Genomic DNA, 13,875 nt, shown 5'->3' with positions numbered 1-13,875 from the left:
TCCTCCCCATCCTTGCCAACACTTCTTCTCACCTGTCTTTTTGATGATAAGTGTTCTGACAGGTATGAGATGAGTACCTTTTCATGTACCTGTTGGCCATTAGTATGTCTTCTTTAAAAAATGTCCAGCAAGTTCCCGATGTGGCTCAGCGGTAATGAACCTGACTAGTATCCATGAGGACGCAGTGGGTTAAAGGATCCAGTGTGGCCGTGAGCTGTGGTGTAAGTCGCAGACGCAGTTCAGATCCCCCACTGCTGTGGCTGTGGTGTAGGCTGGCAGCTGCAGCTTCAATTCAGTCCCTAGCCTGGGAACCTCCATATGCCACAGGTGCAGCTCTAAAAAGACAAAAAAAAAGTCAGAAGTTCCCATTGTGGCTCAGTAGTAATGAGCCCTGCTAGAATCCATGAGGATGCAGGTTCAATCCCTGGCCTCGCTCAGTGGGTTAAGGATCCAGGCATTGCCATGAGCTGTAGTGTAAGTCACAGCTGTGGCTGTGGTGTAGGCTGGCAGCTGTAGCTCCGATTTGACTCCTAGCCTGGGAACCTCCATATGCCACAGGTGTGGCCCTAAAAAAAAGCGAAAAAAAAAAAAAAAACCTTGAAATTGGTTTAAAAATTGTTTTAATTATGTGATCCAGTATTATTTTGTTTCCTTTGTCATCAGGGAATATAAGTTGGGGAAGAGAACTGAGATCTGCTTAGAGCCCCTTCAGAAAGAAGAACACTTGGGGTAAGATGTTCTCCCACACACACAAAATTATACACATCTGATCATAGTAGATATATATTTTTTTTAATTTGACAGTCAGTAGTAAAGTGTTTTTTCACTGCTTCCAAGTAGTCTGGTAACTTAAAACAGACTGTGTTCCAGAAATGTGTCTGCATGTAAGCCTCAAGTGCACGGTGAACCCATAGTGATCTTGGAGTGTATGCGGGGTGCCCCTCCCCAGCTCTGAGCAGTGCCTACAGACCGTCTCTCATCACACCGATTGACGGTAGCACTCGGCCCTTTGTCCTCACGTCACTGACGTGTTACATGCTTAGGGAATGGGAATTACCCATCATTGCCTATCTCCCACTCCTAGAATGTAAGCTTTTTGAGAGTAAGCACTTTGTTTTATAAGACATTGTTGTCAGTATCACCAAATAGTAAGTTTCCTTCTACCTGACCAGATATGATTGCTCTCGTTGCCTGCCCGTTGTATAACAACTCTGCTGGCACTCTTTCAGCAGTATCTGACCTTCATTTAATCCTACTGTTTTGTAAAAATGCATTTTATTTTATGGCCTCCCTTGTGGCATATGGAAGTTTCCAGACCGGGGATTGAATCGAAGCTGCAGCAATACCTGATTCTTTAAACCAATGCACCAGGCCAGGGATCAAACCCATGCCTCCACAGCAACCCAGGCCACTGCATTTGGATTCTTAACCCACTGCACCACAGCAGGAACTTATAAAAGTGCATGTGGGAGGGGGAGTTCCTGTCATGGCTCAGTGGTTAATGAATCTGACTAGGAACCATGAGGTTGTAGGTTCGATCCCTGGCCTTGCTCAGTGGGTTAAGGATCTGGTGTTGCCATGAGCTGTGGTGTAGTTTGCAGACAAGGCTTGGATCCCACGTTGCTGTGGCTCTGGCATTGGCCAGAGGCTACAGCTCCCATTCGACCCCTAGCCTGGGAACCTCCATATGCCACAGGAGCGGCCCAAGAAATGGCAAAAAGACCAAAAAAAAAAAAAAAGTGCATGTGGAAGTTCCCATTGTGGCTAAGCAGTAACAAACCCCACTAGTATCCATGAGGAAGCAGATTCGATCCCTAGCCTCACTCAGTGGGTTAAGAATCTGGCATTGCCACAAGCTGCTGTGTAGGTTGCAGATGTGGCTTGGATCTGGCATTACTGTGGCTGTGGTGTAGGCCAGCAGCTTTAGCTCCAGTTCCACCCCTAGCCTGGGAACCTGCACATGCTTGTGGGTGTGGCCCTAAAAAGACCAAAAAAAAAAAAAAAATTCCTAATGCATATTGTATTACCAGGAGTAGTTTCCTGGAGAGGAATGTCTGGATCAAATGGTAGGGCATTTTAAAAGTCTTATACTCGGAGTTCCTGTCGTGGCACAGCAGAAACAAATCTGACTAGGAACCATGAGAATACAGGCCTCGTTCAGTGGGTTAAGAATCTGGCGTTGCCGTGAGCTGTGGTGTAGGTCGCAGATGCAGCTTGGATTCCCCCCTTGCTGTGGCTGTGGTGTAGGCCCAGAGCTGTAGCTCCGATTCGACCCCTAGCCTGGGAACCTCCATATGCTGTGGGTACAGCCCTAAAAAGACAAAAAAAATAAAATAAAATAAACATCTTACACTTTTGAATTTCTTTCCAGGTAAGTTATACCAGTCTCTGTTCCCATAAGCAGTATTTCTGAGTATTTATTTCACTTTCCCTCAAACCGTCATTGAATGTCATCGTTGTTTAAATGTTTGCTAGATTGGTACATGAAAAATATCATCTTGTCTCATTTGCTTCAATGCTTTGATTGCTAGTAAGATTGGAGCATTTTTTTCCAAAGGCTTATGAGTCAAATGTATTTTGTGAATGTGTGAATTATTTCATATATTTTTCCTGTTATTAGTGGGCTCTTAGAGGTCTAATTTGTGTGGGCTCTTCCTGTAGTGTGGAGTGTGTATGTCATGCAGTGTAAGTCCATCCTCTGTCCTCTCCGACAGCCATGCTGTGCGCTTCCTTAGCCCCCTTCCCCGCCCCCTCTGCTGCCCTCGCCCTCCCCAGGTAAGGACTCTGGCTCCTCGTCCTCTTCACCTCGGTCCCTGCCACCTCCTTGGCAACTCCTGCATCTACGCCGACCGCCCTTACGCCCTGGGACCTCAGCTCCCCCCACTGACCCTGCAACACCTACCGCCAGGGCACAGGTTTAGTCTCAGAAACCCCCTCCTGACCACAGCCCTCCTGCCTCCGCCAGTCTCCTACTTCACCAGCCTTCACTCGCCTGTGTTGTCTGTTCCTTCAACCCTTTCTTTTGATGAAAGCACCAGTATAACAGAAATATAACATTAAAATCACTCACTGTCTCATCCTCCTTTAGAAGTTTTCACTTCTCCTCTCTGCCTTCTGGTTCTTCTGTGGTTTTACTTCCTGTCCTTCCCTAACAGTGTCCACACATCGAGACGTCTTTCTGACCTTTCCAGATGTTCCTCCTCTTTCTCTCTCTGCAAGGACCCCTCGGCCAGGCCCTCCTCCTGCAGAGGTCTCCTTTGTGCCTGCAGCTACACCATCACCTGTCTCCCCAGCTCCAGGCCCGCCCGTTCTCCCTGGCTGAGTCTCCACGGCGTCGGAGACATTTAGCATCTAAAATGGCGTTTTTCTGCCCGCTTCCAACTTCGGGCTCTGAAAACAGCATTTCCTAGGGAGTTGCCCTGTCGGGAACCTGCTCAGGTTGACCCCTCCTCCCTCCCTCCACTGTGGTCCAGCTCTGCCTCCAGTCTTCTGTCCATGCCCCACCAAGGAGCTGCTTCCCGGTCTTCAGCCTGGCCTGCTGCCTCCCCTGGGCCCTGCTGTGGATTCAGAGCAGGAGCAGTGAATCACCTCCACTCTGGGTCAGCGCTGGAGGAGATGAGAGTGAAGGCTTCCTGGAGTCGCCTGTGGCTTCGCAAGTTAAGGATCTGGTGGTGTCAGTGCTGTGGCTCTGGGTACTGCTGTGGCACAGGTTCAGTCCCTGGCCTGGGAACTTCCATATGTTGTAGGGGCAGCCAGAAAACCTCAAACCAAAAACAAGAGCAAAGTAAAGGTTTCCCGCCAGCCTTGAAGGTTTAGAGGAATCAGAGGGGACACTTTGCATCACATCCCCGGAGCTATGGCATGTTTCCCATTTTGTTGTGAATCTGACGTCTGACTCTTTTCTGGTACAGCCCCCAGGATGTGCTGCTGAGGACACAGATGCGCCTCCCTGGCAAGAGGGCATATGCTCTGCCCGTGGACTTAGTGTGGGACACGGCCCGAGGCTGGACGGCTGGCTCCCTGAGGCAGCGAGTAGCCAATTTCTGTTCTCTTCCTGTGGAGAAAATCGAAATTGCCAAATACTTTCCTGAAAAGTTTGAGTGGCTTCCAATATCTAGCTGGGTAAAGTTGTGGGGCTTTTTCAGGGAAATTGGGCCTTCCTGCCATAGCAAATAGTTAACTACAGCATTCCACAGATAGGGAATTTAGTAAAAATTTGAGACTAAGTTTTCTTTATTCAGGATGCTTAATTTTTTTTCTGTAGAACCAGCAAATTACTAAGAAAAAGAAGAAGAAAAAGCAAGATAATTTGCAGGGGGCACCTTATTATTTGAAAGATGGAGATACTATTGGTATTAAGGTAAGTTTCTAGCAGCAAATTTACACTTTGACAAAACACCAGGATCAAATGATTTTACGCAGAAGTTTTATCAGATCTTCAAGGCATAGATAATCCCGTTTTATATAAGTTGTTTCAAAAAATGGGGGGAGGGAGTTCCCGTTGTGGCTCGGTGGTTAACGAATCTGACTAGGAACCATGAGGCTGTGGGTTCGATCCCTGGCCTTGCTCAGGGGGTCAAGGATCTGGCATTGCCGAGAGCTGTGGTGTAGGTCACAGACCCGGCTCGGATCTGGCGTGGCTGTGGCTCTGGTGTAGGCCGGCGCTGCAGTTCTGATTTAGACCTCTAGCCTGGGAACCTCCATCCATATGCTGCGGGTGCGGCTCTAAAAAGACAAAACGAAGCGGGGGGGAGGGTGGAGAGGGAAAGCCAGACAGCTCATTTTATGAGACCAGAAGAAGCTCGATACCGAAAGTGTAGTTTGGGGTCTGACGAGATGCTTTCCGAGCTTGTCACTAAATGTAGAGCTGTAGGTTTTGTGCAGGTACTTACTCTTAGGACGTTTCTTTCCCCTCCGGGTTTGCTCGAGGTTGGATTTGGGGGGGGTTAATCACCCACTCAAGGCATATGGAAGTTACTGGGCCAAGGATTGAGTCTGAGCTGCAGCTGTGACCTGTGCCACAGCTGCAGCAACGCCAGATCCTTTAACCCACTGTTCTGGACCAGGAACCGAACCCACGCCTCCTCAGCAACCCAAGCTGCTGCAGTTGGATTCTTAAGTCACTATGCCACAGGAAATGCCTCAGTTTTTTTTTACATCATGAATGAGCACTGGGTTTTTAATAACTAAATCATATTCTATGCCTTTTCTGCACCTGTTTAATTAGCTATGTGACTTTTCTTCTTCAGTCTGGTGGTGTTATTACACAGTCGTATTCTTGACACTGATCTATCTTTGCATTCCTTGGACAAAGCTACTTTGTTGTCATGTATAATATTTTAATCCTTAATATAAGAATTAATAATTATATTAAATTATTGAATTAATAATTTGATTTGGAATTAAAATTAATTTTTATATTAAGGAGTAAATATTTCCTTAACCACCACTTCTATTCAACATCATCTTAAAAAATATAACCTGAAGTTCCCGTCGTGGCTCAGTGGTTAGCGAATCCGACTAGGAACCATGAGGTTGTGGGTTCGATCCCTGGCCTCACTCAGTGGGTTAAGGATCCAGCGTTGCCGTGAGCTGTGGTCTAGGTCACAGCACAGCTCGGATCCCGAGTTGTTGTGGCTGTGCCATAAGCCGGCAGCTACGGCTCTGATTCAACCCCTAGCGTGGGAACCTCCATATGCCCTAGAAAAGACAAAAAAAAAAATGTGACCCATGTAATATGACCTTCCACCCAGTGAAGAAGAAATAAACAAAAATTGAAAGACAGGTTAATAAAAGAAGTTCTAAAAGGAAAATATAAAGCTATTCTTAAGTGGAGTTTTTCTACAAAGGAGAGTTAAGAGACTATACCAATAAACTATTAGCTCTCAAAGGTTATAAGAACAATATACGTAAAATTACAAAGTACCTGAGAATACATCCAACAAAAAGATTTATAAGGCCTTCTGGAGAGTATTACAAAAATGTTGAGAGGCATGACCGTTTCAGTTAGATCCAGAGCCATGTCATGTTCCTTCCAGGAACAGTCAGGATGCAGGTAAAGGTGTCAGTTTCCCCCACATCCGTGGGTTCAGTATCATCCCAGTGGAAAACCATGTAGGTTAAAGAGGATAAATTCACATGGAAGAGCAAAGGGTCAGGGAGTTAAGATGTCTTTAAAGAGCAAGGTCAGGGTGTTCTGTACCAGTTCCCTTTGTGGCTCAGCGGCTAATGAACCCAACTAGGATCCATGAGGATGCAGGTTCAATCCCAGGCCTCACTCAGTGGGTTAAGGATCCGGCGTTACCGGGAGCTGCAGTGTAGGTCACAGACATGGCTGTGGTGTAGGCCAGCAGCTGCAGCTCCTATTCGACCCCTAGCCTGGGAACTTTCTTATGCCATTGGTGCGGCCCTAGAAAGCAAAAAAAAAAAAAAAGGACTGATTACACAGCTGTGGTGACCATGTAGCTTTCGGGCAGATGTAGGATTGAAATAGACCTCAAAACAATCACACATGTAAGAAAACTTGGATTATTTAATAATGGTGCTGGGAGAATTGGAGAATCGGTTATTCCTGTAGGAAAAATTATAGTCATAATTTTTATTTCATTTTCATAGAGGGATCTTCAAGTTTGTGTGAGCTTCAGGATACAGGTTTTTAAAATCTGTATCCACCTCTGCTCATACCTATATGAAGACTTAAATGTGAAAAGCAGTGATTTTTCAACCTTTAGAAGAAAAGATGTAAGAAAATGTGACTTATGGATTTCTTGAAATAAATAAGCATAATCCATAAAGAGAAGGAACATACAAAGAACTTACACTGATTCTTCTTAAACTCTTCCAAAAGCTTGAAGAGGTAGGAACACTCCCAAAGACATCCGTCACCCTAATACCAAAACCAAAGACAACCAACAAAATTATAGGCCAGTATCTTCGATGACTATAGATGTAAAAATTCTCAACAAAATTTTAACAAACCAAATCAAGAAGAAATTTGTCATTTGAACAGAGTGATTACTAGAAGTGAAATTGAATATGTAATTTAAAAACTCCCTACAAACAAAGAAAAAGAGCAACAAATTCAACCACAGTGGACCCTGGAACAGCAAGGGCTTGAGCTGCCCGCGTCCACTTACACATGCATGGTTTTCAGCACACACGTGCAGTTCTGCAGGCCCTGCAGCTGGTGGGGCCTCAGGAGTGAGGGGGGCCAGTGGTGGGCCTTGAGCAGCCACGGAGTTTGGTGGCTGTGGCGCCAGTCCCTATGGACTGCTGTACATGAAAAGTAAATACTTTTGTTCATCAAATGAAGCCGTACAAAGAAAACAGGCCACAAATAAAAAAAGCATATATGCAAGGATATAGCAATAAGGCTTATTATGAAGAATATGTCATGTACGTCTCTGAACCAGTTACAGAAAGATAACCTTTGCCCATCTCCCCTGGGGGCTCTTCCTGGCAATTCTCAGAAAACACAGCGGCCAGTAAGCAGATGAAAAGATAGCTTCCCAGTAAACAGGGACCTGTGAAATAAAGCCGTGCGCTGCCGGCCCAGACGCTCGGGACACCCCTGCGGCACCAGGAAGGAGTGCCCAGGGCCCGAGGGCGCTGGGGGGCAGGCAGTTGGCAGTAGTTAGTAAAGGTGCCTGTGTGATGCAGCCCAGCAGGTTTTTTTCCAACAAATACTGTACAAAATCTATTGTACATATTTTTGTCACACAGTTATACACATTATTCAAATACATTTCAAACAGTATATACAGGGAGTGTTAAATCATTTACTGTTTTGGTTTTTTTTTTTGGTTTTTTTTTTGCAAAAAGATAACTCCTTGGGCTTTCGTACCTGTGATGATGATCTGTCATTTGGATCACATCTTCATCCTGCAGAGCCCGAGTCGCAGTCGGCCGCCGAATGAACTGACACGCCTGCCCGTTGACCTTGCTCAGAGCCCTTTACGTCTAGAATATCTGAGCCTTTTGTGCTAAACTCTTCCACCACTGAGCCAAGGCTCTCACCCTACACCCCTGGGCGGGAGACAGCCATGCGCACAGACGCAAGGTTTGCAGCAGCGCAGACGGGCAGGAGCTTACATGACTTCAGAAAGGCAGTAGATAAAACGGGGGGAAAACTGTGGGTTAGTGATGCAGACCACAGCAGTACGAACAAGCCCTCGCTGCAGTCGTCAGTGTGACCCTCCGTCGGGGTACCCAGTTCTGAGACAGGAAGCAGTCACAGACTCGCCAGTCATAGGACGTATAGAAGCGTGTTAAACGCTGAGGGTTGCTGAGGGCCCCGGTCCTGTGTCGGAATCGAGTGGTGACCACGATGGGGACGACAGCGCCGAACTCAGTGGATCTTCATCTGTGGTGCGGGGAAGGTGGTCAGCAGAACCTGCATTTCTTCCTTGCAAAGCAGAGATGAAGAAATAAGGCAGGAGGTTAATACTAGTAACAGGCGACTGTCCCAGAGCACTTCGTATTTGTCAGGCACCACCCATTCCTTCGTGACGGCCGGAGCTGAGGGGCCAGCACAGGGGGCCTGGGGACAGGAGCCGCTGGGACGCTACCTGCGCCCTGAAACACGCTGTAACATTTCAGTTTTGAAAAGTACATCATACACAACATACTGGAATTAAAAGTGTACTGGTTATCGGGCACCATGTACTGGAATAGAGATCTTTTTTTTGTTTTGTCTTTTTAGGGCCGCACCCAGGGCATATGGAGATTCCCAGGCTAGGGGTTGAATTGGAGCTGTAGCCGCTGGCCTACCCGGCAGCCACAGCAGCACCGGATCCTTAACCCACTGAGCGAGGCCAGGGAATGAACCTGCGTTCTCTTGGATGCTAGCCAGATTCATTGCTGCTGAGCCATGATGGGAACTCCAGGAATAGAGGTTTTGGTTGTTTTTCGGCCTCACGCTCAGCATATGGCCAGGGATCGAATCCAAGCTGCACCTGCAACCTATGCCACAGCTGGGACAAGGCTGGATCCTTGACCTGATGCACCTGGCTGGGGTTCAAACCGTTGCAGAGGCAGTGCTGGATCCTTAACCCGCTGAGCCACGGCGGGAGCTCCGAGTTTAGCCCATCTGTCGCAGCGTGTTTCTCACCCGAGAGGAGAGGCGGGGGGCCCTCCTGCGGTCCTTCAGCCAGGGCCGTGGTCATCGAGGCTCACAGCACCTGTGACCAGCGTCGACGCTCCCAGATCCACGTTTGGGAAGGTGGCCAGGAAGCCGGGAGTCCCTACCAGGGGGTCTGGCGAGCCTCAGAGTGGCTTTTTTGTCACGTGTCACACATGCTGCTTCCTAGTCCCATGTCCTCAGAGTTAACATTTTGATCAGTTAACCCTCGCTGAGAATCTCGTCACCGCTGAGTCCTGGGAAGGCTCCACCAAGAGGCGTCGGGGCCGGCAGAGGAGCTGGGGCGGCCGCTGCAGCAGCCCGCGGGACCGGCCGTGGTGGTCTCCGCGCCCCCTCCCTCGGCGGGACGTTTGCTTTTCAAGGTGGAGGCCACACGCCTGAAGAGCAGTGTCCCTCCTCAGGCCCTTCCTGCCGTCTGTCCTCATCAGGCGCTGGAGTGCCTCACGTCAGCGTCCACCTGGCTCGTGTGAATTCGGGTACCCGTGCCGCCCGCTCAGACGGGTGTTCACCCTCCTCTCTCAGATGTAGGCTCAAAGTGACTGAGGACCTTGTCGTTACCTGTTTTGACCTGCAGAACCTCCTGCTCGAAGACGACGACGATTTCAGCACAGACGGAGATGACGCCGGGAGAGGACAACAGGAACTGCTCGCTCTGGGGAGGAAGCAAAGGTGAGGAGCCTCCCTGCGGGGGGACCCACCCCACCTCCAGGCCGCGGTCCCCTGCCCCCGGGAGCCCTGTTCCTTCAGCCTGCCTGCCCTCCTCCCCACCCGGCCTCCCCGTCTCTGGGGCTTTTCCTTCAGATGCCCGCCCTCCCCTCGGGTCTTGGTTGTCTGGAATATGAGCTGCCTGCTCTAGCTGTGTCCCCTTGCTGTCACCTGCTGTCAGCCCTCTCCCCTCCAGGCGGGCAGCCAGGCTGCTCACCCCGTGACCCTGCCCCTGGCTTTGCTTGGCCGCGTTCCCACCTTCCATCTTCCCACGAGTGTCCTCTTCACTCGCTCTGCCCGAGTCACCTCACCTGGGTGGGCCTGCTCCCTCCTCTTCTGTACCCAGCCCAGCTCTCTGCAGCCTCCAGCCCATGTACACCTACCAGAATCTTCTGGAACATTCCGCCAATAGTGATACTTCAAACTACACATGCCTGGGCCTGGCTCCCGCCACCATGGTCCATGTCCTTATCCCCACACAGGCCACGCCAGGGGTGCCACGGGCATCCTTCCTGGCTCCACTCCCAGCCTCCTGGGGCCCTGTTGCGTCCTGAGCCCGCCTTTCCCGTTCTGCTCTGCCTTGGTGGACTTTCCTTTCTTACCCGAGCTACTGCAGCAGCCGTTCAGCAGTCTGCCCGCCTGAGGGAGCCCCCGCTCGCCTCCCACCTGCCACATCGGGTGTGGTGACACCACAAGACACGCCCTCAGCTGCCAGGGGCAGCTGGCGCGGGGAGCAAGAGAGGCTGGGCTGGAGGTGGAGTGCCCCGGCTGTGGGACCCTGGGCGGTTGATAGAGCTGGGCGTCTCGGACCCGAGAGTGTGCGAAGGTGCAGGAAGGTGCACTGCCGTGAGACGTTTTCACTCAGCGGAGGGGAAGGCCCCGGTCAGACCTGCTGGCCTTGGGGCGGGGGTCAACTGAGGCCCCCGAGGGGGCTTTGGAAATGTCTGTCACAATTGCAAGTGGGCACCTCTGTGGCCTATGCTGACCTGACCCTGAAAGTTGGAATGAAATTTGGAGTCACTTCAAACCCCCCCACCCAGTGGGGCCCTCAGTGTCCAGGATGAGACTCCGTGACGCCTTTGTGTCCCCTGCAGCCACGAAGCCCTTCGCGTGCAGAGCAGCGACAACGTCTCTGGTGCAGAGATGCCTGCCCGGCCCCGTGGACCAGAAGCTTCTCTCTCCATCCGCGTGGGGAGTTTCCGATAGCGTCGGCAGGCGGTGCTGCCCGGACGCGGGGCCTCAGCTTCGCTCCAGGTCGCCGGCCTGTTCCCGCGAGCGGCTCTGCCCCTGCCTGTGCGACACCGACTCCAACCCCCGGCTCTGCCATCTTGGGCCAGGCAGGTGACCAGTCACCGGCTTCGCGGCGCATCCACCCGGGGCCGGCACTGACTGGCCGTCCTCCAGGTGCCAACCCCGGCCGTTTGGCCGAGAACATTGCCGGTTTCGCAGCCGCGGACGGCACGGCGTGTTGCTCGCCTCTGACAGAGCCACGGCCGGCGCCCCTGCCCGCGCGCTTCCCTCGGCGGCCGGGGCTGGCCGGGCTCTCCTGCCACGTAAACTGGCGTGTTTTCTGTTCCCCTGTGGTTTGAGTTCACACCGAGTCTAAAGCCGCCTCTTTCTGGGGGGAGCAGCCCCGCGAGGCCTGCGAGGTCAAGCCGCCTCCGGCGGGTGCTGCCGGCGGGGGCGCCGAGGGCCTGGCTCTGCGCAGCGGGGAAAGGAAGTGGGACCCGAGTCTACCCGGTGCCGCCTGGCTGGCTAACTTCAGGGGTTTCGGTGGGTTCGTGGCAAATGCAGCATCGGCAGGGATGCCGCGCTGACTGAGGACACAGGCCGGTCACGTTCTCAGACCCACTCCGTCGAAGCAAGACTCTGAGAAGACGCCAGGAAGCCCTTGCTTGGCCCTCTCGTGACCCGGCGCTCTTGACTCCCACGGGCGCTCCTCAGCCTCTCGAGCGGGGAGCTGAAAACAGCACCTCTGACGGCGAAGAGGCCGAAGCATCCGGCCGCAGGGAGCTGGCGGGCGGCCCTGCGACAGAGTGGCCGCTCGCGGGATGAACGACCTGCTTTCCTCCTCTGTCCTCCAGACACCGTCAGAGCCACTGACAGGAGCTCTCATCTCCTCCGTGGTCCGTCTGAAGTGGTTGGGTTGCCGGTTAGGTACCGATTTGTCTAGAAGCAGCTGCGTTGTAAGAAGTCGAACTCCGGCGGGTCCTGGGCCTCAAACGCTGGAGCCTCGCATCCGTCTCGGGAGACCCGCGCGGGGTGGAGGCGCCTGGTGGGCTGCGGGCTGCCCCGCGGTAAGCGTTTCAGCGGCCTAGAAGCTGTTCTGTCCCTTTTACGTTACCTGGCAGGGCCCCTCGTGCCCTTCGTTGCCCTGTAATAAAACAGACGTAATAACCGAAAAGCCCAAAGCCAGAGACCTCGCTGGGCGGCACTTACCAGGAGGAACACGGGTCAAGGTGCCTTGTGGTGTCCAGGCCTCAGGGGCCTCTGCTTGTCAGCTGGCTCCCCTCCTTCCTTCCCTCTTAAAAAAATTCTGGGTTGGGGGAGTGCCTGTCATCGCTCATGGGAAACGAATCTTACTAGGATCCATGAGGATGCAGGTTCGATCCCTGGCCTCGCTCAGTGGTCAAGGATCTGGCATTGCCATGAGCTGTGGTGTAGGTCACAGATGCGGCTCAGATCCAGCGTTGCTGTGGCTGTGGCGTAGGCCAGTGGGTACAGCTCGCATTTGACCCCTAGCCTAGAAACCTCCATATGCTGGGGTGCGGCCCTAAAAAAAAAATTCAGGGTTGGAGTGGGGCCACAGGGAGAGAGCTGTAAGTTTCTGTTAAAAAATAAATGGTTCAATTTGTAGCTTCCTGTCCCTGTGTTCACATTCTGGCCTTTTTCCCAAGTACCTGCAGATGCTGAGTTGCTGGGGTTTAGATTTAGAAATAGCACTTCAGTGCTGCTTTAGAAATAACAGAAGTATGTTTTGGTTTCAGATAAGTTCAGCCTCATGGGAATGATTGTATTTGAACAAACCAGAAGTGGTCTGGTTCTCTTTTCCTTCTAGGGAACTAGAACTGGCAGTGGTGGCTGTGTTGCAGAAAACTTTATTCAACTGTGACTTTTTTTTCTGGCAAAAAGAGCAGGGAGAGGGCACAAGAATTTCCTGATGGTCCAAAGCCAGAGCTCTAGGTGTGGGCTCTCCCCGGCGTAGACTCAGCTAAGAAGCACCGAGAAGCGGCTGCTCACCCATCCAGACAGAGGATGCGGTGTCTGCTGTGTCCTCCGTCCTGCCGGTCAGTAAAAGACGCAGGTCCCCGGTGTTCTGGAAAGTCGCTGTGCTTCAGGGAGGGGGGTGATGCACGAGTTAAAGGAAGCGACGTCTCCCACGCCCACCAGTGGGCCGTCTCCCTGTCCCCACTTGGGCTGACGAGCAAAGCCCCCCATCCTGGGGCCAGAGGCCACCAGCAGCCCCCCCAGTTACACCCTGTCGCGCTGTGTCTCCTTCCAGGTGCCTGCGAAAGTCACAGGCTTGATGCCCGTCACCTCTAAGCAGGTGACCCACCTGCCCTGCCACAGCTCTGTGCCATGTGGGGGGTTCTCCTCTGTGGGCAGGTGGCCCAGGGTGCCACAGCTGCCCACCCTTCTCCAGCCTAGATGGCAGCTCCTGCCCGCGGCCTAGGTCCAAGTTAGGCCCAGTGGATGGAACGCCTCACAGTTCAGCAACAGCAGCTGAAATGACAACAATCAGACCAGGAACCAAAGTACTGAGGGGTGGCGACTGCAGAAGGACATCTGGAAAACAAAGCCCCAGCAGGGACAGCCCCTCCGGTGACCGGCCTGCTCTCTGTGGCGCCCCTCACATCCCCCAGGGACATCCGTGGTGGTGGTGGCGGCCACACCAGGGCACTTTCCTCCCGAGAGTGAGACCAGGGGGCTGAGGGCCTTGGGAGCCAAGTGACCTCGGCATTTTGTTCCCAGCGTGGGGTCCAGCAGCAACCGACTTCCTGTCCTGGAGAGCTCAGGAGCTTACGGTTGAG

General features: G+C 52.2%; 1 protein-coding gene across 15 annotated transcripts in view; it reads left to right on the top strand.

The window, feature by feature from the left end:
• USP40 (ubiquitin specific peptidase 40) overlaps positions 1-12,700 on the top strand; it is an 82,033-nt gene extending 69,333 nt beyond the window's left edge. For 5 of the 15 annotated variants that reach the window (XR_002339429.1, XM_021076207.1, XM_021076208.1 and 2 more), the window contains 5 exons: positions 664-729; positions 3,912-4,122; positions 4,265-4,360; positions 9,714-9,808; positions 10,939-12,700. Coding sequence is in view for 7 of the 15 variants with exons in the window: in XM_021076207.1 (XP_020931866.1) it covers positions 664-729; positions 3,912-4,122; positions 4,265-4,360; positions 9,714-9,808; positions 10,939-11,050 (580 nt within the window). In the remaining 8 variants the exon portion in view is untranslated. The other 10 variants (XR_002339426.1, XR_002339428.1, XR_002339423.1 and 7 more) reach the window with 9 other exon arrangements.

This window comes from Sus scrofa, chromosome 15 (genome assembly GCF_000003025.6).
Source record: "Sus scrofa isolate TJ Tabasco breed Duroc chromosome 15, Sscrofa11.1, whole genome shotgun sequence".
Lineage (NCBI taxonomy): Eukaryota > Metazoa > Chordata > Mammalia > Artiodactyla > Suidae > Sus > Sus scrofa.
The sequence above is the reverse complement of the archived record's forward strand: the minus strand, read 5'-3'. Positions and strand labels throughout refer to the sequence as shown.